At 48.5% G+C, this 26409-nt stretch overlaps 10 protein-coding genes across 10 annotated transcripts; 5 read left to right on the forward strand and 5 right to left on the reverse strand.

Annotated features, from left to right (window-relative positions):
* Window positions 1–148: 148 nt before the first annotated feature.
* On the forward strand, window positions 149–673 carry ASPWEDRAFT_42373 (uncharacterized protein). Its single transcript, XM_040835760.1, has one exon. The coding sequence runs from the start codon at window positions 174–176 to the stop codon at window positions 339–341; it is 168 nt and encodes a 55-aa protein (XP_040688055.1). The 5' UTR covers window positions 149–173; the 3' UTR covers window positions 342–673.
* Window positions 511–1697, forward strand: ASPWEDRAFT_742824 (RTA1 domain-containing protein; the record flags this gene model as incomplete). The annotated part of the gene is made up of 3 exons (XM_040839452.1): window positions 511–673; window positions 724–972; window positions 1040–1697. 3 exons carry the CDS (start codon window positions 511–513, stop codon window positions 1474–1476), a joined length of 849 nt encoding a protein of 282 aa, XP_040688056.1. The 3' UTR covers window positions 1477–1697.
* A 5-nt stretch (window positions 1698–1702) lies between these two features.
* ASPWEDRAFT_158129 (uncharacterized protein) lies at window positions 1703–4357 on the reverse strand (the record flags this gene model as incomplete). Its single annotated transcript, XM_040829742.1, has 2 exons — window positions 3461–4357; window positions 1703–2880 (listed from the first exon to the last, which is right to left on the reverse strand). The coding sequence occupies exons 1-2, from the start codon at window positions 4089–4091 to the stop codon at window positions 1703–1705; spliced, it is 1809 nt and encodes a 602-aa protein (XP_040688057.1). The 5' UTR covers window positions 4092–4357.
* A 170-nt stretch (window positions 4358–4527) lies between these two features.
* Window positions 4528–8502, forward strand: ASPWEDRAFT_136383 (putative nuclear pore complex subunit Nup85). Its single transcript, XM_040829345.1, has 3 exons — window positions 4528–7234; window positions 7293–7794; window positions 7845–8502. Exons 1-3 carry the CDS (start codon window positions 4784–4786, stop codon window positions 8297–8299), a joined length of 3408 nt encoding a protein of 1135 aa, XP_040688058.1. The 5' UTR covers window positions 4528–4783; the 3' UTR covers window positions 8300–8502.
* Window positions 8503–8692: 190 nt separating this feature from the next.
* ASPWEDRAFT_42377 (alpha/beta hydrolase family esterase) lies at window positions 8693–10394 on the forward strand. The gene is made up of 2 exons (XM_040835761.1): window positions 8693–9428; window positions 9485–10394. Exons 1-2 carry the CDS (start codon window positions 9102–9104, stop codon window positions 10109–10111), a joined length of 954 nt encoding a protein of 317 aa, XP_040688059.1. The 5' UTR covers window positions 8693–9101; the 3' UTR covers window positions 10112–10394.
* Window positions 10395–14244: 3850 nt separating this feature from the next.
* ASPWEDRAFT_52622 (uncharacterized protein) lies at window positions 14245–15349 on the reverse strand (the record flags this gene model as incomplete). The annotated part of the gene is made up of 3 exons (XM_040837771.1): window positions 14245–14814; window positions 14884–15182; window positions 15247–15349. 3 exons carry the CDS (start codon window positions 15347–15349, stop codon window positions 14245–14247), a joined length of 972 nt encoding a protein of 323 aa, XP_040688060.1.
* A 766-nt stretch (window positions 15350–16115) lies between these two features.
* On the reverse strand, window positions 16116–16964 carry esdC (GTP-binding protein EsdC; the record flags this gene model as incomplete). Its single annotated transcript, XM_040833297.1, has 2 exons — window positions 16116–16712; window positions 16773–16964. The coding sequence occupies 2 exons, from the start codon at window positions 16962–16964 to the stop codon at window positions 16116–16118; spliced, it is 789 nt and encodes a 262-aa protein (XP_040688061.1).
* Window positions 16965–18008: 1044 nt separating this feature from the next.
* Window positions 18009–22427, reverse strand: ASPWEDRAFT_42380 (DNA-directed RNA polymerase II core subunit RPB2). Its single transcript, XM_040835762.1, has 2 exons — window positions 18584–22427; window positions 18009–18520 (listed from the first exon to the last, which is right to left on the reverse strand). Exons 1-2 carry the CDS (start codon window positions 22189–22191, stop codon window positions 18358–18360), a joined length of 3771 nt encoding a protein of 1256 aa, XP_040688062.1. The 5' UTR covers window positions 22192–22427; the 3' UTR covers window positions 18009–18357.
* Window positions 22428–22555: 128 nt separating this feature from the next.
* Window positions 22556–25054, reverse strand: ASPWEDRAFT_42381 (beta-catenin-like protein 1). The gene is made up of 10 exons (XM_040835763.1): window positions 24862–25054; window positions 24761–24815; window positions 24467–24705; window positions 24305–24411; window positions 24012–24246; window positions 23870–23963; window positions 23296–23810; window positions 22963–23247; window positions 22793–22910; window positions 22556–22722 (listed from the first exon to the last, which is right to left on the reverse strand). The coding sequence occupies exons 1-10, from the start codon at window positions 24886–24888 to the stop codon at window positions 22640–22642; spliced, it is 1758 nt and encodes a 585-aa protein (XP_040688063.1). The 5' UTR covers window positions 24889–25054; the 3' UTR covers window positions 22556–22639.
* Window positions 25055–25157: 103 nt separating this feature from the next.
* Window positions 25158–26117, forward strand: ASPWEDRAFT_42383 (putative TOM core complex subunit Tom6). Its single transcript, XM_040835764.1, has 3 exons — window positions 25158–25397; window positions 25456–25505; window positions 25599–26117. The coding sequence occupies exons 1-3, from the start codon at window positions 25275–25277 to the stop codon at window positions 25642–25644; spliced, it is 219 nt and encodes a 72-aa protein (XP_040688064.1). The 5' UTR covers window positions 25158–25274; the 3' UTR covers window positions 25645–26117.
* The last annotated feature ends 292 nt before the right edge of the window (window positions 26118–26409 follow it).

The following is a 26409-nucleotide window of genomic DNA, read 5'->3' on the forward strand; positions in this document are numbered from 1 at the left end:
CCTCACATATCAGACAAAACGCTAACCCAAAAAAGGATGATAATACGAAAAAAACCCCAGCCATTCGGCATCCAGCCAAGAACCAAGCAATATTAATAGCCCTGTTCCCACGGAAAATATCCGATCTATTACCCTTAGAATAGTGGGTCGAAAAGGCGTTCAATCGTAAACCCATGTGTCTAAATTTGCGTTGGTGGAGGCTTCCAAAGGTGGATTTCTGCTTGGCGCAGAAAGAAGCTTATTTCCTTACCGGATTAGGAAATGGGTACGAGATATACGAAGGTCGGGTTTGGATATCTTCAAAGTGGGTTTTAAGGGAGTTGCATTTAGAAAAAGTTTGATGCAGGGGTAATATATAAGGCCGGGCATTTTCTGGAGTGGTTCTTCTGTTATTTATGTTCATTAAAGACCTTGTACAGAGAGTGTTTGGGTTTGACTGCCTACCGTCCAGAGTACCTGTGTATAACGACCTTTCTCTCTTTTCTTACTTCGTCCATTATACTCAGCACAATGTCATCTTCGCATGCAGGCTGGAAAGCCTATGAATATTACCCTTCCATAGCAGCGGCTATTGTCTTCATCATCCTTTTTCTGCTCGTCACTCTCCTCCACACCTATCAGCTCATTCGAACCCGAACATGGTTCTTCATTCCTCTTGTGATAGGAGGCTACTGTAAGTCTTCCGCAGCCTAGAAGCTTATGCATCCTAGCTAACAATAATAGTCGAGGTCGTTGGGTATATAGGACGTGCCATGTCCGCTAACGAATCGCCAAATTGGACCATCGGCCCATATGTGATGCAGAGCACGCTGCTGCTTGTCGCTCCGGCTTTCTTTGCCGCCAGTATCTATATGCAGTTGGGTCGGATCATTATCTTGATCAAAGGAGAGCAACGTGCTTTGATCCGGGTCAATTGGATGACGAAAATATTCGTTGCGGGTGATGTGCTCAGCTTCTTGATGCAGGCATCAGGTGTTTCTCCTTTTCGTAGTATTTGAATTTCTGGCGATCTCGAATACTAATCCATTTTTTTTCATAGGAGCCGGAATCATGGTCAACGGATCTAAAAGCACAGGCGAAAATGTCATCATCGGTGGCCTCATCGTCCAAATCGTCTTTTTCGGTTTCTTCCTCGTGAGCGCAACCATCTTTCACCGACGTATCAGAAACCATCCCACTCCGGAGTCTGTCGCCGATTACATCCCCTGGCAGAAGCATATGACCGCGCTGTATGTGTCGAGTACTCTGATCCTCATCCGGTCGATCTTCCGTGTGGTCGAGTATGCCCAGGGTTCGGATGGTACTCTTTTGAAGAGCGAGGTATTCATATACATCTTTGATGCACTCTTAATGTGGGCGATGATGGCTGCCTTTTTGGTCGTTCACCCGAGTGAGGTCAATTGCCTTTTGGGCCGAGGAAAAGTCATGGCAGCCAAAGGTGGTTTCATGGTCAGTGAACTTTCGATGGCTGTTTAGTGTAATGAAAAGGGGTGTCTGGCGTAGGAATGGTTTTATTTGCCTTTCATGTTGTTTTATATCTTCCATCTTCCTGTATATCATTTGTTTGGCGCATTGTTTTCAACAGATTCAACTTGCCTTCTTATCAGCGAGAATAGAATACAACGCAATTCGCGGTTTCATCAAAGTGGCACGCTGTATGTAGAGAGAATATTAAGGAAATGGTATATATGAGAAGCCAGAATCAGCTCATCTCCACATCAAATGTAAAATCCCGCCCATGAATCTCCATCATGGCCCATTGAGCCAATGGCCTCCACTGGTCGTCCAGCATGAACCAAATGGCTTTGGAGACCCTGACACCCCACTCGTCAAGACACCAATTATGCCGCAGAAAATGCAAAGCCAGGCAATAGTGTACCAGAATAACCAGCGCCAAGGGCCTGTGTTCTCTCAACAAATCCACGTATGCAGATTCCACTCTAATTGCCCACCGGCAGACAACAGTCATCGAGTTCATGCCCCCATGCATCGCACTCATCATCTGTTCAAGTTTTTCAATGGTGTCATGGTAAAGGTCTGTTTCGTGGGTAGCATCATGGGCACCGTAGGCTTCGTTCGCTTCTTGTAATCGTTCCAAGGCTGACCTGATGTTTTCTGGTAAATACGACTCGTAGTCATCTAATCGTAGAAGTGGGCCGAAACTGCTGTCTCGTACGGAGGTTGAAGATGCACTAAGTACTTGCTGTACACCACGACACAAGACGAGTACCTGGAGCAGATCATCAACACAGGTCCATGGGTCTTTCCAGCCTGGGGTTTGAGGAAATCCAAATGAGTAGACGACCACGATACCAGCGAAAGCAAACATGGCCTTCGCGTTTGAAGAATTGACATCACCCAGAAACTCGCGAAAGAGGGCGAGTGCTTGATTCTGGTGTGCAACGGCTGTGCTGATGTATTCCGGCCGACGATGGTTATCCTTTGTTCGAGCCAGATGCAGTGCGGATAGTGACATTATCCCATGCATGAGGAGGGGCTGTGATAATGCCTCCTCGGGAACCAGAGAGCGCCAGACGGGATCTGTCCGCCCATTTCGGGACAGAGAATGGTACGTCGAGTTGCACCATTGCATCATCAACTCCAGATTGCTGAAATTCAGACTGACGGGAGAAGCAGCAGTGCCCTCACCTACGCTGAGTTTTCCCAGGATGTCAAAGGAGCTGTCTGTCGCTAGTGTTGGTTCTGCTTGTTGGGACCCTTCAGGGCTGGGTTGGTTTGAGGACTGATGACGAGGTCGCGGACTCTCGTTTGTCCATCTTATGGAGCTGGTAGATTCATATTCACATTCCGACTGGCGTTTAGAGCAATTGGAACATATTGGCCGAGCTTCATCACACTGTATGGTATCAGAATTCAAACCTTAAAAGACAAAAAAAGCCTGATACGTGAGGGGGGGGAGGCACCTTGACTCGTCTCCGTTTGCACTCCGCACAGCCGTGACGTGACTTCCGATGAGTTCGTCGGAGCGCCATTACACGCTGACTAGTACTCTGTCATATTCATATACACTGATAGAATGTGGACTGCGGTATACCGATCAATAGAGATAATTTCGAGGGTGATAAACGCAGGAACCGTTTCTAGGCAACTGCTTGGGGTTGAGTTGCATTTTAAACGGTGGAGAGCCAAGTGGGTTATGTAATGCACGCCAGAAAGTTTCCTCGACAGTCGAAATCAAGGGACAAAGGCCAACTTTTACGTTGGATATTGTTAATTTATCGTGATTTTACTAAGATCTGATATTGAAGTCTCGAAGTAGTAGAATAATTCTGTTTTCATTGTAGAATGTAACACTGGGTCGTCGAAAAGTAGGTAGCATGCTGTGGTATCTCAGGATTTGTATAAAGAAAAGTCATCAGAAATCATCAAGCATCAAGCATCAAATATCGTTAAAATCATCGCAAATTCCTGTTTCTCATGGCCTTTTAGGCCCCCCCACCTCCACCACCGCCCCCACTGCTGCTGTTGCTGCGCCGTCTCTGGCTTTCGAATAAACAAAGAGCAGTCGTGAGGACCATCAGATCGAATCCCTGGCCGTAGTCGGCACAAACTTCGAGTTTTCCAGCCTTCTTGTAGCTATACGAGCTTTGGGTGAAGATTGCAGCGATCTTCCCCGACTCATCCACCAATTTGTAGTTGCGATTGCCCAGCAGGGACGGAGTTGAGCCCGCAACTCCTACTGAACTAGTTTTCTTCCAAACAAAAGACCGTCTAGTGGCGCCTTTGTTGCTCCTGGTCGTTACTTGTATGGTGTGTTTGACATGCGCGAAACCCTGGCAGACCAAATCTTCCCATACGACAGTGTTGGGATGCTGAGGGTTTCCTAGGCCGATTTTGAAGTGCCTTGAGAAATGGAGAAATTTACCAACTGACACGACCGGTGCTTGAGTGGTTGTGCCAGCATGGAATGTGAGATCAGGCTTCTTTGGTGTTAACGAGGAGTTGTCCACGTGGAAGAGCTGTCTTTTATCGCTGTCCATGACGTGGTAATCATAGTGGAATATGGTGTGGTAAATGTGATAGAGACGGTCAAAGCCAGCAGGCTGGTGAGGATATGATGGATTTTCCATGGTGTCTGCAAAAGATAGAGTGGGGTTGATAGTAATAAGAGATAGTAGTCGTAGCGCGTATAAGTAAGAAATTAGATGATCGAGACGATCTGATCCTCTTATATCTTCTTCCAGCCCTTTGAAAAGCTTACATTTTTGGAAATTGGTCAGTCACAGATCTCTGCAAGGCTTAGCAGCTGTGCCCCAGGCAAATGAAGATCGTCGATTTCTGACACGCTCATATTGGACGTTGACGTCGATATCGAAAAATCCCCGGGCAGTGCAAGTTGGGCGTTTTGTGCCCGTTTTAGAGTAGCCCAATCAGCAGACAGAATGGGAAGACAGATCACATGAGACATGACTAAGACAACTAGGTCACATGATATCACATGACACATAGCTCGGCGCCAAGACCAAAGCGCGTCGAGCGAAAGTGACGAGCAGAAGAGGAAGACGAAAGAAAAGCACAGGAGAGGACGACGATGATGATTCTTTGATGATACAGACTTTGACTGCTCTTTCTATTCTTCACTCCCTTATCGCGCATATCCTCTTGTTCCCGCGCAAGTTTTCTGCGGATTGTCCCCCCGGAGCTGGGGTCGCAGCTTGAATCCCGAAGATTTATTTAGGTCTTCCATGCTGTTTACTGTTGTCTTTTGAATCGCCATCTCCCCCAAATCAACACATTGATCGACTACCACACCATCTTCAAGATGTCCTTCCAGGTCCCTTCGAGTCCTTCGACTCCCGACAAATCTCGCAGCTTCCTCAGCAATGTTTCGACAACTCCTGCCGGTGCCCCGTCGGCGACCAACTCCTTCACACCGCATGGTTTTCCTGGGTCCACTGTCTATGGGAGCTCCCAGATTGGTGGTGGCTCGCAGTTCAGCGAATCCTCTCAGTCCCTCTTCACTAAATCCGGAAGAATCAACCCCAATGACAGCATCTTTGGTTCCTCGATTGCTTCGAACGATTTTGCCGCGCCGCCTCGGGCGAAATCCAAGGGCCTCTCGGAGAAACCGTTTGCTGCATCGCAGTCAATGTTCAGCATGACGAATGGCAGTAGATTTGGTGAATCAAGCAACTTTGGGGAATCCACCGGGTTTGGTTCTTCGCAGATGAGTGAGGATATTGAGGAGGACATGGAAGAGGAGATGGAACCGGAGGAAGAGACGGAGGAAGAGGATGCCGATGGCGACGAGGACATTCAACAGCCATCTAAACCATCTGTCCCTCGCTTCAGCTTTCTGGACTCTCACATTGGAAATCCCCTTCCTCCTCCATCCGCCGCGGCGGCGCAGCGAAAGGCGATATACTCAAACCCAACTAACGCCAAACGACCCAAGCTCGATGAGCGGTGGGCAAACCAGTCGCCCTTGCGTAAAACGAAGCTGTCGCCCAAAAAGGTCTCCGCAATGCCTTCTATCGTCCGCAACTTTGCTTCTCGATCGCGAACTGCCCCGGTCGATGAGCCGAGTAATGTTATACTCGGTACGGAGGACGAAATCTGTCGAATGTATGATGAAGCAAGGAACTCGGAGCGTGACACGGACTTTGAAGTCACCCTATCAGAGGTTGTAAATCGACTTGCGGCTACGTGGAAGGAATCTACGCAACCAAAGGGAATATCTCGGGGAGCTGGCATTGGTCCTGGAGAAAACGCCCCTAATGTCGCCAAAGCCAGCTTCATCGCCTCACTTCTGCTCCAACTACATCACCCACCTCCGGCCAATACAAAGTCAGGAAGCTTTTCTAATCCTTTCGGGCGCGCACTGCCCCGAAGTCTTGTGCTAGCTGGCCCCAGAGCAGATAAGCCTACACCCATTCCTAAGGTTCTTTTAGACTGGCTCGAAGCCAATGGTGCACCCCAGTCGACTGGCTTGCTGGAACTTAAAGAGGTTGAACCCAACCCTACCGCATCTTCAAACTTTTGGGAAATCGTCAATGCTGCGGTGCTCCATGGGCGCCTCGAAGACGCGGCGGGAATCCTACGATCTGCCGACTTTAACTATGCCAGATCAGCCTTGGAGGACGGGTTACCGCAGCCTGGTTACCGTGGGACACAACTGCAAAATGTCCAGAGATGTGTGAACAAAGCCCTCCAGATCCTTGACTCATGCCCTGGTTTACAACATGATGACTGGGATATCAAGGGCACTGAATGGTCACTCTACAGAAAACGCGTGCTTAGTGTTGTCGCTGATTTGGAGGAATTCGCCGAGGGAGACGAGGAACAGCTGCCACCCCAACCACCTTTGATGGACGCCCGGTTCCAGGCAGTCAACTTTGGATTGACGTCGAACGGTGGCCCAGAACCATTTTCCTTTGCGCAGTCTGCGCGCATGGCAGAAAGCCGTGTTCCCTGGACGATCTACCAGAACCTCAGGTCTCTGTACCGCATCCTGCTAGGCGATGCGGCTGCCATCATGAACCACTCCCAGGACTGGATTGAGGCCACCATCGGCCTGACCGTCTGGTGGGATGGTGAGGATGATGCTGAGATTTCTACGCAAGACCTCGGCGCCACTTTTAACTTCCAGCGATCCCGCATGCCTAAGTCGCAAGCCCCACGAGCCGTTGATAGCAACCCAGAGGAGGCCTATCTCCATCGGCTCGACTTGGCCTTGAGCAGCGCTACCAGTGACAAGTCAGACGAGGCTGGTTTCCGCGTCAACTCCCTCAGTAGTCTCGAAGTGGGACTGGCATCTGTCTTTGAGGGCAATGTTGAGGGTGTGATGGAGCTGTTGCAAACATGGTCGCTTAGCATTGCGTCCGCTGTGGCCGAAGTTGCATCTGCCGGTGGTTGGCTGGAGTCTTCTGCTGGCACCAAGCCGTTATCAGGTCTGAGTGATAATGACTTAATGGTGCTCTCATATGGCCAAGACGGCAATGCGCCTACGGGTCGTGTTCGCAAGGACGATGTGCTGAGCGCCTATGCAGCCGGCTTGTTCGAACGACCTTCTATCGAAAACGAGATCGGCACTAGGAGCGGATGGGAACTGGCACTAGAGATCTCGAGCCGGTTAGACGACTCGGACAAGATGCAGAAAAGTGTGTCGGAGTTGTTGGACAAACTACCTCTTGACACCGCAGAACAAATGGATAAGGTAGTGTTGTTATGCTCTGAACTGGGTTTGGACAAGGAGGGAAGAAGAGTTTCCGAGGTAGGCAAATCCTTCCACTACATCTACGTTGAGGAAGTAACGATGCTGACTTCTCTAGCGATACGGTGACATTACTGTCTCCAAATCTGAAGAATATGGACTTGCCCTGGTGTGCTACGCTCGTGCACACAGTCGACGCAAGGTGAAGTCTGTCGTTGACCTGCTCATCTCATACAGTCTTGTCCAATCACGCGCATATCCCGCATCTCCAGACCTTGACGAGCAGCTTCGGACATTGATTCGCGAGCCCAAGACGTGCCTTTCCGCTATTGCGTCTGTAGATGAAGAGGCCGCTAGTATTATTCAGTTCTACTTCAGCGGTTACGCGACATTGCGTCGATTTTACGAGACTCGGGACGAAGCGGTGGGTCTCCAAGAGGGTCAGCGACCTCGGTTCAAGCCTTTGGCCAGGCGACGAGCGGCGGCTCAGGCGTTGGTTGCTGTCATTGGCAGCGCTGCAGACAGTATCTACGGTGGTCTCTATGACCCTGATCGGGACTCAGCAGTGCAGGTGGACGGATTACTGGCGCTCTTGGGTGAGGCATTGGCATTGATTAACCGTAAGTCTTGTTGATATCCTCTGTCGAAAACAAATGCTAATTGTGAACAGAATCTACACCGATCCTTTCCGTCAGCCAACAGTTTACGATCTTGTCTGCGATCGAGGACCTGGAAAGCGTGACTCCCCGTGTTTATGCCCAGTGCGAGGAGTGTTTCCGTTCTACGCTGATCGAGTACCAATCTTCCGAATCGGCCGTGGCTCCTCCTTCGCCGCGCACGCTGCTGAAGAAGTCCGTTTCGTCCCTGACTGCGTCGAGCACATTTTCTTTTATCGGCAATGACATGATTGAGTCAGCTCGCACACGGTCCATGTCTGGGTCCGGATCCGCGGGCAGCTCGGCTGTCCTGGTACCTCGTCCCGGTGGCGGAAAGGCCTTGGTCTATGAAAGAGGCTGGGACTGGCGTTCAGGTTTGCCCGAAGAAGTCAAGGGTGAAGATATCCTGCGGATGTTGAGATCAGGATTAGCGAGAGGATTGTGTTTCGGCGCTCTTGGGTCAATTTAATAGAGTAGGCGGGCAAAAGTTTCGGCGTGTATGTGTATTCTGCAGGATCTGAGCCAGTTAGTTGTGTATTATGCATAATGGGTTAACTATAATTGTCAAATGTCATTTGACTCTGATAAGCAGCGACCAACATAAAAAGTCTTAATTCAGTTAGTATGGTTGACAGGCCCCCAAGTGAGCCAATTCAAACCAGATCAAAAGGCAGTCACTTGGGTATAGAAAGAGAAAAAGAAGAAGAGGGAAAAGCCATGAGATCTGCAATTTGACGATGTCTGTTGCCGTTCAATTCAATAGGAGACAAGTTGTTGCCTCAGGCAGTAAGGCTCCACGTAATGGAGGGAGTCAACACTAACACCAACAAGGGTCAGTATTTCTGCATCATCCATGCGGATTTTCCAGTTCATCAGCACCTAAACTGACCCTACAGAATCTGAATTATGCTTAAAAGTCAAATTGCTACCAACTACCATCTGTGTGCCCGATAAGCTGAGTAAGGCATCTTCCTGTCGATCATCCGGATGCCCCTATTCAAATAGATATCAAGAATTCAAGACGCAAAATACTTCTATTAATAAATGAATCCTTCAATGCCTTGATTGAATAGGTGAATATCCACGAGTTATCAATCACTTGAAATGCAGCATAGCCACTCGCAGGATCGCATGAATCTTCCTGATGCGGAAATTGATGAAGCGTTGGTTGAGCTAAACAGTGGGGGCCTAAAGCCAACAAAATCGGATTTAAACACTAATCTCCCCTGAAGAGAAACAGACAGACCTCATCCTCAAGAAAACCATACATCATGAAATCTATCAGTTTGATCGGTGGCCTCCTTTCCATCGCCAGCATTGCTTATGCCGGCCCTGCAGGCTCTGCAGGCTGCGGGAAACCGTTGCCCAAGGCCCAGGGCAAGGGAGGCGATTATCCAACCAACTTTACCACCTCAGACGGCACTGCACGGAAATATATCATTCATATTCCGTCCAACTATGATCAGGACAAGCCGGTTCCTGTGATTTTCTCTTTCCATGGTCGAACGAAGACGGCCGAGGAACAGCAGGGTCTTTCGCAGTTCAGCAACGAGGATTGGAACCCAGATGCTATTGCGGTTTATCCCCAAGGCTTGGATGTGAGTGTTATCATCTCTTATTACTATGTGAATGTATGGCTGACTATTACCCAAAGAAACAATGGCAAGGAGATCCGAAATCGAAAGGCGTTGACGACATCGCCTTCACCATGGAAATGCTAGACCACTTCGAGGACCGATACTGCGTGGATTCATCTCGCATCTACGCAGCCGGCAAGTCCAACGGTGGTGGCTTCACCAACCTCCTCGCCTGCGATGCCAAGGCCTCCACCCGCATCGCAGCCTTTGCCCCCGTCTCTGGTGCCTATTACCAAGAAGTTCCCGAAGGTGGCTGCAATGCCCAAACCGTCCCAATCGCCTGCAACCCAGGCCGCAAGCCTATCCCCGTCCTCGAATTCCACGGCACTGCCGACAAGACCATCCCTTACGATGGCGGAGACAGACGGGATAGATGCCTTCCCGCCGTGCCGCATTTCGTGCGTGAATGGTCGAAGCGCGATGGGTTCGGACTGCATAATAAGACTACACCTTCGCATGATGGGAATGTGCATGAGTATCAGTATGGCAGCGATGACAGCTTGGGCACGGTGACACATTATCGCATTGAAGGGCTGGGACATGCTTGGCCCAGTACGAAGCCGAATGACGATAACTCGGCTGGGACTTATTTGAATGCGACGCCGATCATTATGGATTTCTTCAAGAGGTGGACTTTGGAGTAAAGCTCTGGTCTTTTAATTTTTTATTTGTGTAACTAACGATATAATTGGTTGTTTATGGTATAAATTGTTCTTCTTAGTTTCATACATGGATTAGACGTTCTACAGATTGGCAGTTTTGGATCTTTTCAAGGTGTCTTTCATTCATTTATATGGGAGGCTTTGTTTCTATAGTCTAGACTATATCACTAGTATGAAGACGTTGCATTAGAGACTGCAGAGACAATCGTCTCGTGGTGGCTATGCAATATTGCATTCAAGAGCTGCACCTATTTAACACCAACGAGCCTTATTGCTTGGATTACGTAGACAGGCACTCATAATGTCTCATCTTTGTATCTACACAAATACTCATACTCATCTCAATATGTTATCACTTAATACCATAGCTCCAAGGTCAACTCTATAGCAGCCATGTCTACTACAGATAGAAACACAAACGATATATAATACAGCCATTAATGCTGTTCCAAATACAGTAAATGAACCATGTCTCCGTATCCCACGATGATCCAACAACCTTGGGGGTTAATATCGGACATTTGCCACCAGAAATAGTTCATCGTAATATCTCCACTGCTATTCCGAATGACCCAACAGGGCAAGGATAGAGTTTGACTGCGAGCAGGATTATTTGAAATCACCAGGCAGGAAAGATATTTCAGTTATCCACCAGGAATCTCCATCTGTCGCCCATAGGGCTGAGGTGGACCTGAAGACTAATGCACCGATGGAACAGACGGAAGTGAGGATATCCAGTGGTGGTGATGAGGGTCTGGCAGTCTGGCGTCCGGTGATGCCTTCTCCCAGCAAGGAGGACAGCTCAGCGGTCGATATTAGAGTTGAGGGTGATACAGATTGACAATGATGTTCATGGTTTTCTACCAAAATAGACCAACCAAGAAACTCCTCTGTATCTTTTCTCCCTTTCCCTGCTTTCTTTTCTTTCTTTTTCCTTGGTCTTTTTTTTTCCCTTCTGAACATCGCAATATCCAATCTAGGCAGAAGAGTTCTCTGATTGGCTGTCCCAATCGGGTATCGTGCGGTAGGGCTGACTGCCCCTCACGGACTTGCCGTCCATTATTACAGTACACTTGTTTTACATACTACACTGTAGTTAAGTATCTATGATATGGATCGCAGTGAGCAATAAAATGAGATCAAACAATATCAACTTAAGCAATGGTCAAGCTGCTATTATTGTCAAGATGTCGTGAATGTCGTGGTGTATTCCCTTTAGGCACTGGGGTGTCTACGCTAGTCCTCTTTTGCCGTAGCCCCGCGCTAACCGCAAGTAGACTAGACAACTGCTTCTCATCCTTCTCTCTCCCTCTGTGTCTCTCTATCGGTTGTTTATCTTCACCCCGGGCCAATACTTCATCAACTACTAATATTCATCAGATACAATACCCCTTTAATAATATCACAATCAAGCACCGAATCCTTAACCCTCGAGCTGAATGAGTTGCGGCTCTGGCTGGCGATCGTCACCCGGACCGTCGGCGCTATTCTCACAACAGCAACGATCGCGCTCGCTACGGCCCTGCAGCCCCAGTCCGACCTCCACCGATACCAGTCCAGCTGAACCTCTGCAAATCATCTGCAGTCTTCTTACTCCTTCCAGGTTCCATGTATCTACAAGCTCTGCACTCAGATTCTGACTGGCTAACTAGTGCTGGGTAGTGTAGGTACGGATGTACTGGACCAGGCCCCCCCGGGCATTTCACAAACGCGTCCTGCCTTATGTGGAATGACGATCGGAGAATACCCCGAGTCCGGCCTTGTCAATTCATGGGTTCGATGAGCAACTCTTCCAAACTAAACAGGCTTGCCTGCCTAATTCTTTGTGCTACACCAGGATTTATCCGGACAGCAGCTTATCTTGTTTCCAGCTCTTCATGGATTAGCAGAGTACATACACCGCTCCAGGTTTCAAGGCCTTCCCACTATATCCCACTATAGTTGCCCGACGCCCCATACGGCCCGTATGGATCCTTCAGAACTAGTCACCGCAATGCATACTTATTTCAAAGTCTGGCCTTAAATAGAAAGAAAGGTGACTCAGGTGAGATCATGTGGGTCATCTTCCACATGGCTCAGCCGACTGCCGCACACTCACAGCCTTGCGAAATGCCAAGCGGGCAAACCCTTGGATAATGCATTCTCGCCCTAGACTCCTGAGACTGACTGGGTGGAATATCCCATCGTACCACTACCACTTTCCAATCCAATCAAACGAGTCTATAGTGCTCTGACTCAACTGTGCTAGCCAAGCTTTATTTGTTGACTACCATGTTGGGTCTGTTTCAACTGGACTGCAAAACCGTTTCATTGCATCCTGGCCGTCCGTCGGTTTAGCCTTCAACTACGGAGTCAATGTCTCCATCGTCGTGCATTCAGCTGAATTCACGGGGCGCTCGCTGGGTTGCCGAGAGCTCTGTTTCTTCTAATTCGTACATTTACCAAAAGAGGAAGAAAGGGAAAGGCCAAATTAAAGTTGGCTACTCCGTACCCTGTATTGATAAATGTGAATGCAGGGAATCACGCTACTGATGTGAAACCATTACTTGATGTATTCAAATCAATACCGGATGATACCGATGATCGCTGAAAAAAGGCATTGGGCAAAGCCAATTTCTCATCAACATCCTAGGAATCAGCTCCGCTTGGGGACTTTCTCTTGGCTTCCAACGGTTCCATCATGGTGGGTAATTTTAGCGACTCGGAGAAGATCAGCTGTCATCTTCGACTTGTAACCTACAGAATACAACCAGACTTGACTTCCCCACCGATTGTTTAGGGGCTCGGTCTTGTCCGCTATCCACTACGCTTGTCCCCCTTATTATCTTGTACTCCCATTAGGCGTGCCAATTGTGCTTGAGTTGTACCAGTGGGATGCTCATCTCGCCCAATAGCTTGGCTTCTGCTATGAACCTTTTCTGGTCTGTGGGCTCAAGGCCGTTGTTTTTTGATGAATGCCCTGTATCCTTTGACGTGCTGCTTCGAGCTGAACGCAAGACTGCAAGTTCATGCATTCCGTGTAAGGTCATTTTTATTTAACGGTCTCTGGCCTGGGCATTGATTTGGATCAAATATAAACCAGTCGGCCCCGTTTAATTTAACGTCTTCGATCTCCATGCCATTCTCTCCACCAGCAACTCTCCATTTCCTTGGTTCCAGTCTTGATTTCTTTCCTTCGCTGTTCATTGTTGGTTTATAATTTCAAGAATTTCTCTTCTTGCCTATCGCACCGTCACGAAGCACAATCATTGTTCCTGCCATCCTGGTATAATTTTTATAATATCTTTCTCCCGTTCACGCCAATCACCATGTGCTACAAAGTGGTCGAGCGATTCTCGGTGTGCAAATGCCTTTACTTCCAACATGCGATTGATCCGTGTGAGGCATACGGCCAGCGCGGCCACACCGTCCAGGAGAAAACGGTCCTGGTTGGATATGCATGCACCCGGCACTCGACAAGACGTGTTGGCTACACAGAGGCTTCGAACTGGCCTGACTCGGGCTATTCGAGTTCCAAGGCGTGGTGAGCCGAGTGGCTTGATGCCCACTATTTGAATCGATATTTCCGAACGATAGACGCTTGAATTATCCAATGGTTCAGATTACCATGCGCTGGGCGCATTCCTCCAAAAGTTCCAACATTATTACAGCCGGACTAGACTTGCGTCACTCCTTTCTTCGACTTGTCTGAACTATGTGGTCTCCTGTGTTATTCACGGATTATATACGATTCGATCTCCCTCCTTACTCAAACCGATATTCGATTACAGATGCGCATTGCAAAACTACAGCTGTTACTTGACCACTGCTCCCGGAGAGCGAGAATGGAAGGATTTTCGATCCTGTCAGATGACCATTCATCATTTCCTTTCTTGTTTTATGTTTTTTTGCTTTTCCCTAGTCCAGGTGTCTAGGGTTTGTCTGGTATATGCATGCAAAGGCTACGTTGATCGTGGAATGATGTGTTATGGATGTATGGATTAGCGTGAGTTTGGAAACTACTGAGCGAGTTGTTTGAGGTATCAGCGATGCATGCATTTACGGAGTTGGTGATCTTTCTCAGCCTATCTAATTGACACATTCATTTGACTTGTCTTTTTATCTGCTCTCTCTGATTAACCACGTCGAATAACCTCCTCTAAGAAGTCGAACCCCTTCCTCTGCAACTCCCAAGTCCTCGACCCAACCTCCATCTTGGCTGCAAAGGTATGCTCCTCCCCAGGAACCTCGGTCATCCCACACTCGATCCCCTTCTCCCTCAACACCCTCAACAAAACCCGACTCAACTCAATCGGCACCATCGTATCCGCCAACCCATGCACGATATACGTCGGCGGAAAATCCCCCTCCACATTCAACACAGGATCAATCAACCCCAAATCCCCACCCGGATAACACTTCTCCAACAAAGTCCCGTTAGCAATCTGCGTAAACGCAAACGCATCCCTGGGCCGACTGAAATTCGGACCCGACGACGTCCCCGTCTCGGACTGCCCCTCGAGAGAAATCGAACTGTTTGTCGGGACCGGATATTCGGCGTAGATCTGTTCCAGGAAGGACTCTGGGATGTTGGGGGGTAGTTTCTGCGCGACGTGGGGGAGCGGTTTCTTCCAGAATGGATGGGCGAAATGCACTGCGCCGTAGAGGGATAGAATCGCCTTTACGGGGCGGGGCACGTTGAATCCCTTTTCTCATAATCAGTATACACCATCATCACTTATGGGGAACCGGGGGAGGAGGGAAGAGTAACAAACCAAACACAAAGCCAGCATGCCCCCACTCGAAGTCCCAAACGCAACCACCCTCTCCAAATCAAGCTCATACCCTCGCCCTCCCTCAGTCGAGGAAAGATAACTCTCCAGACCACCCTCGTACACCCAGTTGAGCAAATCACGACAATCCTGCACAGGACCGTCGAGGATATTCACCTGCGGACAGAGACGGTGGTTGGGGACGACTACGATCCAGCCACGGTTTAGGCAATCGGTTATTTGGGGCATAGAGACCATTCCTGAGTAGCTGAGCATGAATGCGCCGCCATGGATGTTTATCACTGGTGGGTTTTTGTCAGATGGGTGGTGTTTTTGCTGGAGTTTGTGAGGAAGGGGAGAAGTTACTAATTGAGTGTTTTCCGGATGGAAATGGGGGGAGGTATATGTCTGTTGTTATTTCTGTGTTGTTGATTTCTTTGTAGAGGGTTGTTAAAGGTTTGGGTGACATTTTGACTATTGATTATAACGATCTGTAGTGTAATTGAACTTTGTATAAATAATGACTTCGTACAAATTATGAAAGCATGTCTGTGAATGCATGCGGAGAATAATATAAAAGTTTTGGGGAATCAAATATTCTCGGGATATCCGGCATCAATCACGAGACACGGAATAATCCGATCTCATGTCATGTCATCATTCATTTTGAACAAGTCATCTCTATTTAACATGAATATATATCTATCTCCAGTATATTGTTTCCCTGAAGATGAGATGATGATAAATAATATAAAAAAGATGACCTGCTCAGGTCATAACATAACTTCGTTTCCTCCATTCCACACTGGCCCATCCACGACATAACCTAGGGTAAAGTAAGGCAATGGATGGGGTGGGATATTGTCATTTTTGTTCCATGATTCTGATATGTCCTTCTCACAGTCAATATCCACGACGTGAGTCCGGCTCGTGTCGTGGCTATCGGCTGTGAGGCCACGGTCCGGGTTGACCTTATTTTTTTTATATTTTCATAGGGTTTTTTGGTTTGTATTGCAGGATGCCTGCTCAAAGGAGTGATTATAACTGCAAATCGCAGTAAACGGCTCAAGGTGTAATGGACTCAAGGGTCCTTCCTCAACAAGGCCTGGTCAGGATGGTAGAGGGCAAGTGTAGCCTTAGCTTAGCCTCTCAGGGTATGGTGCAAGCAGCATGGCTTGGTTTGAAATGAATGTGTGTGAAAGCAGACGACGAACAAAACACTCGACATCATTCATTTATCTGCGCACAACGATACCCTGGCGACGGACGGCACTGCGGGCCTGGCGGTACTCCTCATCGCTGTCCGAGTCTTCGGAGCAGCTAGCCTCGGAGGACTCGGTGACGTATCCACAGCGGCTACCACCACAGTCGAGCTTGACGCGATCGCCCTTGCGAGTGATTCCGTAGCGCTCGCAGCGGCAGTCAGACATGGGTGGGTCACTCATGGAAGACAGCGAAGAGGGCGAGGTGCTGCCGGAGGAGCGAGACGACAGGGACGAACCGACGGAGCTGGGCGGGCTGTTGGAGTAGGAGTACTCATCGGACATGCGGGAGCCAGCAAAGCGTCTGGTGAGATCGTCCATGGTTGGGGCGAAGTCGACTTCGCGGATCTGGCGCGAGGCATAGGGCTTGGAGGGTTTGGGGTGGTGGATCTTGGACGGGGAGAGGGCACGACCCTTGGCGACGTCGTCGGAGGTGCGTCGAGTCCTGGGGGCGGGAGCGGGGGCCTTGCCACCGGGGACGTCGAGGATGTTGAGCTTGCGGCCAGTGGTGGGTTCGACAGTGTAGTCGACAGCAGGGTCATGAGAAACGTGGTATCCATCCATGATATACTAGAAGGACAAGGGTTAGCCCAGGAGGTCAAGAAATGAAGAGAGGAGAGTAAGACTCACGTAGTACCAGTAACGACCACCCAACTTGAGCATGGAAGTCTGGAAACGGAACTTGCCAACCCATGCGCCAGGCTTTGAAGACTCCCTAGAGAGGGGAATCTGACGAGAGTAGTTGTCCCATGAACCGACCAGGTGAACGGTCTTGACGTTGGAGGAAGTGCGGAGGTTGAACTTGAGCTGAACAGCGGACATTGTTGCGAATGTATCAAAAAAAGACGTTGAAAATAAAAAATTATATTAGAAGCGATATTAAGTCGTGTCAATGGGTTGAACGAGTTTAGAAGAGCTCGAGAAAAGTCGTTGTGAGAGAGTCGAACGAAACAGCTACCAGAGCTAGATCAAACAGGTCTCTTTGTTTGAGTTGGAGAGCTAACGACGAAGCAGTTCAGCCGTAGAATTCTCTTCCTTTGAGGGGATTGACGGGGATCCAGTCCACGACACGAGAGATGAAAATAGAAGCGAGGAACAAAGAACCTTGAATCGACAAGGTCCGAGCAAGTAGTATAGAGCTGAACGGAGAACAAAGAACACGTTGACCGGCAACGCGAAATGCAGACCGTTAGGAGAATATTGAATAATTAAGAAGTATCCAGAGCAAAGTGTAAGGGCAATGATGAGAATATGATGATAGAGAGCACAGCTCGTCTATGATTATGGATTTTTTTGATAATGGGGAAGGGAAGAAATTAGAAAGAATAATATGAAGCCAAAGAAAACAACAAAAACTGGGCAACCAGTGCACCAGGATACCTCCAAACTATGGGCAGCTCAAAGAAGAACAACGCTTGCTGAAGAAAAAAAAGAAGAAGGAAAAACGACGAGGAGCGAAAAAGTTGGAGTTTTTAAAAGAAGGGAAAGTCGCAGTATCACGCTCGCCGTATCAGTACCGTACGGTAATTTATTCTATTCTGGGTGGTGGTGGGAACGGCCCACATTCTGCAGATCCATCACACCAATCATCGCATGTGATGATGTTTCCCCGCTGTCGATGGAGGGTCCCAGAGCCAATGGGCGGGTATTACTCTACACTGATTGGCCGATGGGCAGCCACACCAGCCAATCAGCGAGTGCAATCAACAGCCAACCACTGCGTGTGAATTGACGCCGAAGAACACCCCGACCAGCCTATCAGCGCAAAAATACAGGCAGGAAACGTCCCGATGACGGCAGGAGCAGCAGGGAAGAAGCAAAACAATCCGATTGCAGGATTCGATCAGGTAATTTACATTCGATGAGGGGTTGCGATGGAGATGAGAGGAGACGCAGAAGGCAGAAGAAGAAATATTTTGGAAGACAACAAGATATCAAAAACCGTCCAATTCCAATCCGGTCTGAAAAAGAAACCTCCAAAAGCATCGTAGCAACTACTGCTTCATCCTCCCTATGTGACAGTAATAATAGTAAAATATGAGATAATAATGAAGAAAAAAAACAAGAAAAAAAAAAGGAAACCAATCTTGCATCCGCTGTACGCCGGAAAAATGCCGAATCGATCTTATTCTCTGCCGAGATGAGCTGGCAATAGATATTAAAAAAGAAAAAAGAGAAAGAAGGCCCGTGATGAGACATTTTTCTACATCTGCATCTACCGGACAGACACCCCCGAACGATCGGTAAACATGCGGGCGGCAATGTTCATCGAGGCCAGCTCTTGGAACAGAAGCTTGGCGGCATACGGGATGTGTACCTGCGAGATCCTGTGCTTGTTGTTACACAACCGACACTCGAACAATCCCTTCTTCAGTTTCCTGCCACGCTGTTAGTCCCTGCTCTCTCGTCCTGCATAAATGAGGGGGTTATCAGTCACTTACGCAACTGGCGTCATCAGTCCACAGTCATCGCAGATGTGGACACGGAACGGGTCGGAAACGTCGAACAAACGTTCTTTCAGGAATGAGCTGGCTCCGTGCGCAATCATACAGTCGCGCTCCATCTCTCCGAATCGCAGACCACCATCACGAGCCCTACCTTCCACCGGCTGTCGCGTCAGAATCTGGGTCGGCCCACGGGCACGAGCGTGGATCTTGTCGTCCACCATGTGTCGCAATCGCTGGTAGTATGTTGGTCCCAGGAATACTTGGGCGACCAGCTTGCGTCCAGTATGTCCGTTATACATCACCTCGAATCCACGTGACTGGAATCCATGTTCACGGAGGAGACGCGAGACCGAATCGACCGTCACGTCGGTGAAGGGTGTCGCATCACCTTCGAATCCACGCAGCGCCGACACCTTACTGAGTTGACACTCGATCAAGTGGGCAATGGTCATACGAGATGGAATGGCGTGTGGGTTGATAATCAGATCGGGGGCCACGCCATCCCGAGTGAAAGGCATGTCTTCCTGGCGGTAGGTGATACCGATCGTACCCTTTTGTCCGTGACGGGAAGCAAACTTGTCTCCGATCTGAGGAATCTTGGTGGTCCTCATGCGGACCTTGACGAATTTCAAGTCATCGTTGCTTGTAGACACCAAAACCTGGTCTACAATACCGCTTTCCGTACTTCTGAGAGGAGTAGACACATCGAGCTTGGTGTGCGACTTGGTTCTTTGACCAAGTTCCTCAGCATCAGGAGCCAGAGGAGCCGTCTTACCAATGATGATATCCTCACCCGAGACACGCACACCAGGGGCAATGATACCGTCCTCGTCAAGCTTGTCATATGTTCCCTTTCTCATACCAAGCGTATCCGCCCGCATAGGCTTCTCAAAGCGCTCAACGACCGTCAAACCGACCATCTTCTCAGTATCGGTGTAGGTACGGTAGAACAAACTGCGGAAAAGACCACGGTCGATACTGCTCTGGTTCATAACGACGGAATCTTCCTGGTTGTATCCAGAGTAACAAGCAATGGCGACAATAGCGTTCTGTCCAGCAGGCAGTTCACGGAAGCGCAGGAACTCCATTGATCGTGTAGTGGCCAAAGGCTTCTGCGGGTAGTACAGAATATTTGCCATCGTTTCCATCCGTTGGTCAAAGTTGGTCAGGAAAACACCCATAGCTTGTTTACCCATAGCGGATTGGTAAGTGTTACGAGGCGACTGGTTGTGATCGGGGAATGGAATGATACTGGCGCAAACACCAAGAATCATACTGGGGTGAATCTCGCAGTGCGTCCAGGTGTGTGCCTTCTGGGTAAGGATTGACCGGACACGCTTGTTGGGGTCGTTCATCTCTTCCTCCGGCAGTGCATAGCCGGCCTGAAGCTGTTTGGAGATTTCGAGATCTTCCGGTGTCATCACAATCATAATTGTTTCTTCTTCCTCCGCGTCGACATACTCCACAACTCCAGACTTCACGAGACCGTCCCATCCGAAGTATTGCTCTCTGCGATCTTCCGGATCCATGTCCGCGGGCAGATCCTTGTCTTGTTCTAGCTTGCGGATGTGCTCCTTGTTGAGCACCAGCGATCCGCAATTTTCGCTCTTCGGGTCATTGTCGACAACATATAGTGGTCGACAGACACGACCAGCGTCGGTGAAGATCTTGAACTCACGCTCACGGATATCCCGAATCAAACTGACTTCGTGTGAGATCATGTTCCGGCGGCGCAGAGAGGACATTGTGTTGACAAGATGAGCAGGGTCTCTGTGGATTCCAACCCAGACACCGTTCACGAAAACCTTGGTGGCATTTGGCGTGACTTGAGGCTCGAATTCCTCAAGGACTTCCATGTTACGCTGGATCATGAAGTCGATAATAGGCTCGCTAGGTGTACCAACGGTGATGTAACACATGAGCGCCAAATTCTTGACGAGACCACAAGCTTGACCTTCTGGAGTTTCGGCTGGGCAAACCAATCCCCAGTGGGTGTTGTGAAGTTGACGAGGCTTCGCGATTTTACCGTCACGTCCAATGGGCGTGTTGGTTCGCCGAAGATGTGATAATGTAGAAGCGTAGGTGTAACGACTGAGCACTTGGGACACACCAGCCTTGGCACTAGCTGCCTTCTTCTGTTCTCCCCAGTTACCGGTAGCAAGAGCATATTTCAAACCTCCGGTCAATGTGCTTGCCTTGATACCAATGTTCAAGTAGATTTCTCTGTTGGTTTCAACACATCTCTGCACATATCTTTGAAGGTCACGGGTAACTCTGGTAAAGAGAACCCGGAAAAGGTTCGCAAGAAGAGGACCAGCAAGGTCGAGACGCTTCTTTCCAAAGTGATCACGATCATCAACATCGCGACGACCCAAGGCACACTGCAAGAGCCTGTGCACCATGTAACCCAAGAAAAATGCCTTTCTAGTTTCACTACCCTCGCTCTGGGAAATGTGAGGAAGCAGCTCCTTCTGCATGATGTCTCGTGCGTATCTAACACGTCGCTCATGGTTCATGCTAGACTGGGAAGAGCCACGCTTGGCGATGAAATCCAGGGCAACTTCACGATCTTGGATAACGAAACCTTCTTCAATACAAGGTTTCAACATCTCCAACATGGGGGTATCATTTCGGTCATAGCAAATGTGGTTCAGGATATCTTCGTCAGAAACCACGCCCAGAGCTCTGAAGACAACAACAATTGGAATGTCAGTCTTGACATAAGGCAAAGTAGACCTAATGGTAGGGCCGAATCCACCCTTGGCACTGTCACCCTTGGCGAAGAGCTTAAGAGCCAGTTGGGAGAGAAGTCTTGAACCTTTCTCGACAGCACTGCGGATTTCAGCAACATAAGGGGTCGGGCTGGGCGGTGCCTTTTGGAAGACCTGGACAGTGTTTCCGGCACTCCGCTCCTGTGCGATCAGAACCTTTTCACTACCATTGATAATGAAGTAACCACCGGAATCGTAGGGACATTCGTTCCAGTTGTAGAGAGCCTGTTCGCTCAAATCCTTCAAAATACAATATTTGGACTTGAGCATGATAGGAACTTTTCCGATGAAAACAGTCTCTTCCTTGGCCTGATCAGCTGGGAGTTCCTTTTGTTCCCAGTGAAGATAAGTGCCACGGCTTTTCCGGTCTTCATCATTATCCACAACCTCATCGTCATCCCGGTCGGCGACCAGCCGCTCTCGGCCCTCCATGATTTTCTTCGTGATTCCAAGGTAAAGCGGACTTGCGTATGTAAGGTTCCGCAGACGAGCTTCCTGGGGCAACATGATAGTAGTTGCACCATCACCCTCAGTCACCGAAGGTCTGGACAGCATAACAGTTCCGAATTTGAGCTCGTAACGACGGAGGACAACGGGATCGACTTCATCTTCGGCGGGAGGGAGTGTTTGATCGAGTGTAACTTGTCCTTGTTCCTCCACCAGCTCCTGCATCGTCGATGAGATGAATTCATCGAATGAATCCAGCTGCTGGGACACTAGACCCTTGGTGTCGAAAAAGGATGAGATGACGGTCCAGCAATCCTCCGAGGTAATCCCATCCTCCATGTCATCATAGAATTCCTCCTCGTAGGCGTCATCGTAGTCGGCCATTTTGGCAAATTAAGTCGTAAAAAGTCGAATATGGGCAAGAAATCAGTTGAGCGCAGGAGGGCGCGACGCGCTCAGAGAAAAAGCTCCCACGTCAGGGTCTTCCGGGGGCTGCTACAAGAGCAGTAAGCACGAGCTTAATCGCCGTTCTAAATGTCGCAGAGAAAATAAAGAAAAGTAGCAGGCTGGGAATCTCAGTTGGATCGAAAAGTGAGATATCCCATGCCAACCGTGATGGTGAATGGAGCAGAACTGGACTCTCCGACGCTTGATGGATCTTGAGCAGAGCCGCCACTAGCGCCTCGACCGCCGAGTTAGCGCCAAGCCTACAATGGACGGTCCGTCACGTGATCTAAATAGACTGATGCGACCAAATAATAATTCAGGATATTCTCATAGGGATTTCGATTTGCGATCCAGTGTATATTACATAGATAGTTCATGAATGGGTTCACAAAAATTGCAAGAGTGTTCCAAGCATCTCCTTCTGGTCCTTCTGGCCCGGCTCATCATCCGTAATTCCTTCGATTTGCTCTGCAACAGCAGTTAGTATTTGAAAGCTCGAAAACACCTGAAAGTTGCGAATAAGCAAAACTTGGCTTACCTTGCAGAGTGGCCCGAACAAGGGACAAGTCCTCATCACGGTCTGCCAGAAGAGATACAATCTTCTTCTTGGCTCCGTCGTCTTCGGCCACAAGCCATGCCAATATAACGTCAATTACCTAGAGGAGATTAGAATCTTTCAAGGCTTCTCTTGGGGGTCAGTGTACATACCTGTAACGAAAACAAGCCGGCATCAAAACGTCGCGACAGCCACTCAGCTGCCATGAGCTCTTGTTCTTCCTTATCGAAATCCTTTCGTTCTTTAGCAATGGCTTTTTCGACAGGTGTAACCTTGGAAGCATAGTCTCGTCTCAATTTAACCAGTTTCCCAATCTTCTCATAATCCTTCTCCATGAATTTTGCAAGGGCACGGATACGTGGTGCAGAGCTTCCAGGGAGAAGACGAAGAAGAGAAGCGAAAATTCCCAACAGATGCTCAATTGTTTGAGTTTCTTGCTGCTGGGAGTTAGCGCTTGGATTCTTTAGTATGGATTCTGATTGTACCTTTTTCATAAACATTCCAAACACGGTTTTCAAGCCTGCTGCTTCAACCAATCGTTCACATGCAGGGGCACCTCCGATTCCCCCCAAAGCATGATCTAAGACTCTCAAAGCGCGCTGCTTGCTGAATTTTCCTTCCTTGAGCATGATCTGTGCAAGCTCGATTCCTTCACCTTCCAGGAATTTGTCCTTTCCAGCATCTTCATCGACGAGACAAACTAAACAATCAAACAAGTTCTCCACATACTCCTCTTCGTCCGAGTCTTTTTCAGGATCACGTTTTCGATATTGACTAAGGATCTGAAGCAGGGCATCCACGCCATCAAGGCCAATAAACTTCTCCCTGTTTTTAGAAGAAGACTGTAATAGAATTGCTAGTATTTCTGCTGAATACTGTTTATTTTGACCCACCCGGGCCTCTTTCTGCTGTATACGAGACAAGAGCCAAGGCAGAACTGAGGCGTCTTGCCCAATCTTCTCTGCAATAGCTGTTTGTGAGGCTAAGCTCTCAAATACACCTATTTGAAGGAATCATGTCAGTTCCATTGCGGTTCATGGAAGGTTACTGTGTACTCACTGAGTATATAATAAACGCCTGCCCTGTCAGCTTCAGACGCTTCATCCAGTCGAGACAGATTTTGTACCATTAGTTCAATGACATCGGCATCCAACTAGCATTGCCATTAGTACATAAAATAGCAACATTCCGATTGACATACCATTGTGTTCACCAATGTATCCCACTGTTCTTGCTCAGCCTCGACATCTTCATCTGTTAGTTCGGTGATGATTTGAATTGCATCAATAGCGATATCTGCATTTTCATGAGACAGCAGAGAGATCAAAGACCCTACACAGCCCATCTTTGCAAACTCGCCGTACAATTCCGGGTGTTCTGATAGGATTGATAACCCCTTGATTTCGGCGTCTAGATCAGCCTCAGAAGCCATGAATCTAGAATCGAGTTGGTCAGTACTGGTTCATAATAACGAAGTGCCGACGTGCCACTCACTTCTGTGGATCATTTTCGAATTTTCCTCGCAGTTCAGCATTCTTAGAGATCTTCTTCTCAAAGTTCAGCGCAAACCGTCGCACCCAAGTAGAATCGAATTTCTCGGGCTAGCCTAAAGTAAGCATCAATTTCAATTTAAGGGAGAAATGCCCAGAAACATACCGCAACATCACCTTCCTCCTGTTGATCGATATACTGCATTGCTTCTGCTGTCTTTTGCTCCATCCCTCCACCAAAAAAGCGTCCTTCCTCGTCGTCTGGTACGTCTTCGGAGTCGAAATCAGGAGGGAGTTCGGGACCAGCCATGCCATCATCTTCCTCCTCATCTTCCACCATAGGCGCCTTTCCTTTAGATTTCACATCACCGTTCGATTCCAGCTTGGCAGCTTTGTAGAGCTCATCTTTTCGGAGTCAGTAACCTCATAGGGAGGGCCGTAGGAGGGTCACAGAGCATACTCGGGTCTTGAACTGGTTCGAACTTGCGCTTACCACTTCCTGTGAGTAAGGGTTTCTTTGATAGTCAGTCCATGGTTCCTATATCCCATTGAGTCCCATACCTTGAAAAGGTCATTTGTGTCCGTCATGGCTGCGGCTTGCGCAATTCGCGAGTGTTCTGGATTCACTCAACCACCGACTCAGCCAATCGAATATCAAAAATCAGATAGGATATCTTCCTAGATAACCCCCTATCCAATACTCAATGAGTTTTCGCAAGTTTGCGATGTCAAGCAGCGTCTTGCTTCACTTTTGTCGCGCAGCTGCTCCGGAGAAGATACGGGCGTCGGGGAAAGCTTAAACCGCAATCGCCGGCGCCAAGCAACAGCACGCTTGAAAGATTTCTCGGACATCATCATCTCATTCCGCCGGACTTTCATCGTTATTACAAACACCTTTGATCTACTACATTCCAGGCACGCCATACTAAAGCTTTCTTTTTAGCCTTCTATCACATCTCCGATATCCTTTAATCATGCCTCCCAAGCAGCACGTCGTTGTTTCCGGCCGCCCCCAGAAGAGCTTTTGGAGCGTCGCATACGACGAGTACAAGAACCCCGAGAACGCCACCATTGTCAGAAGTATGGTGGTCTTTGCCGTAAGATATTCTTGCTCTCTTGATTATATTGTTGAATGTTCTAACGAATTGATTTTAGGCCGGTGTCGCTGTCCTCCACAGCAGCCTCGGTGAAATCCTCCTTCCTCCGTAAGTCGAGCACTACGCTTCCCTCATTACATTTCATCTAGCCATCGCCTATAACTGTCGGCCTATTATGCAACTTCGTACTGACTTGGATCAGTATGTAAATGACTATCCGTTAAACCCGTGGTCGGACTCGATATGACCTGAAATCCTTGACACTACTTGGCGGATATCCAAATCGTTGTCGATGAAGAGGCACACGGATACGACCTTCGATATAACCTTTACTCGATTTTGAATTAATGGATACATGTATTATATTTTGTTTGAATGGGCATGTGCGTCTTGGGCGGTCTTGTTGGACGATCATGGTCTAAGTTTATGAAAATCAAATTTCATATGGCGTTTCAATCGGCATTTGTTCGATAGACTAAAGAGTTTTATTTGGAACTTGAATTCTCAGATTAATGATCTTTGGCTTGGGATGTCTGGTTGGATGTCTTCCAAAAGAGCCTGCCTTCTCCTTGAGGCAGCATACTTGACTGGTTTGGCCCTGGCATGCGTTATAAGCCAATGGCTTCTTGATGAGTCCTTAGGGTGATATTCAACAAGAGTGATGGCTAGAGCAACCTATGATTGACTGCTGGGACCGTCAACGTTGAAGCCGATACTGCGAGCCAGCAAATGCCCGTAAGTCGGTAGACATTACAGGGGTAGGTTATGCCAAAAGGGCAATAAAAATAGCCTGTCATATCGAACCAGCCAGGAAATAAAGCCAAAATAAGTTGAATCCAAGGATCTGGGAATATAAAAAGTAGACGGTCAGATGTGCAGGTCATCTGGCGATAATGGCACGAATAACACGTCACCGTCATCGCCACCACTTCCACTCAACACGAAAAGGATTCAACCTCCAGAGTCCAAGCATTTCCCCAGACTCCATCTACCACTCCTCCATCCCGTCCGC

The sequence above is a fragment of the Aspergillus wentii genome (genome assembly GCF_001890725.1).
Source record: "Aspergillus wentii DTO 134E9 unplaced genomic scaffold ASPWEscaffold_5, whole genome shotgun sequence".
Lineage (NCBI taxonomy): Eukaryota > Fungi > Ascomycota > Eurotiomycetes > Eurotiales > Aspergillaceae > Aspergillus > Aspergillus wentii.

Bases quoted from the DNA above. Each gene is read 5' to 3' on its own strand.
- ASPWEDRAFT_42373 (XM_040835760.1), top strand. From the start codon at position 174: ATGTGTCTAAATTTGCGTTGGTGGAGGCTTCCAAAGGTGGATTTCTGC.
- ASPWEDRAFT_136383 (XM_040829345.1), top strand. From the start codon at position 4,784: ATGTCCTTCCAGGTCCCTTCGAGTCCTTCGACTCCCGACAAATCTCGC. The intron at 7,235-7,292 runs GTAGGCAAATCC...TGACTTCTCTAG, and splicing joins AGGGAAGAAGAGTTTCCGAG to CGATACGGTGACATTACTGT. The intron at 7,795-7,844 runs GTAAGTCTTGTT...AATTGTGAACAG, and splicing joins GGCATTGGCATTGATTAACC to AATCTACACCGATCCTTTCC.
- ASPWEDRAFT_42377 (XM_040835761.1), top strand. From the start codon at position 9,102: ATGAAATCTATCAGTTTGATCGGTGGCCTCCTTTCCATCGCCAGCATT. The intron at 9,429-9,484 runs GTGAGTGTTATC...TATTACCCAAAG, and splicing joins TTTATCCCCAAGGCTTGGAT to AAACAATGGCAAGGAGATCC.
- ASPWEDRAFT_42380 (XM_040835762.1), bottom strand. From the start codon at position 22,191: ATGGCCGACTACGATGACGCCTACGAGGAGGAATTCTATGATGACATG. The intron at 18,521-18,583 runs GTAAGTGACTGA...ACAGCGTGGCAG, and splicing joins GGACTGATGACGCCAGTTGC to GAAACTGAAGAAGGGATTGT.
- ASPWEDRAFT_42381 (XM_040835763.1), bottom strand. From the start codon at position 24,888: ATGACGGACACAAATGACCTTTTCAAG. The intron at 24,412-24,466 runs GTATGTTTCTGG...ACTTTAGGCTAG, and splicing joins AGGAGGAAGGTGATGTTGCG to CCCGAGAAATTCGATTCTAC. The intron at 24,247-24,304 runs GTGAGTGGCACG...ACTCGATTCTAG, and splicing joins TTCGAAAATGATCCACAGAA to ATTCATGGCTTCTGAGGCTG.
- ASPWEDRAFT_42383 (XM_040835764.1), top strand. From the start codon at position 25,275: ATGCCTCCCAAGCAGCACGTCGTTGTTTCCGGCCGCCCCCAGAAGAGC. The intron at 25,398-25,455 runs GTAAGATATTCT...AATTGATTTTAG, and splicing joins GAAGTATGGTGGTCTTTGCC to GCCGGTGTCGCTGTCCTCCA. The intron at 25,506-25,598 runs GTAAGTCGAGCA...TGACTTGGATCA, and splicing joins GGTGAAATCCTCCTTCCTCC to GTATGTAAATGACTATCCGT.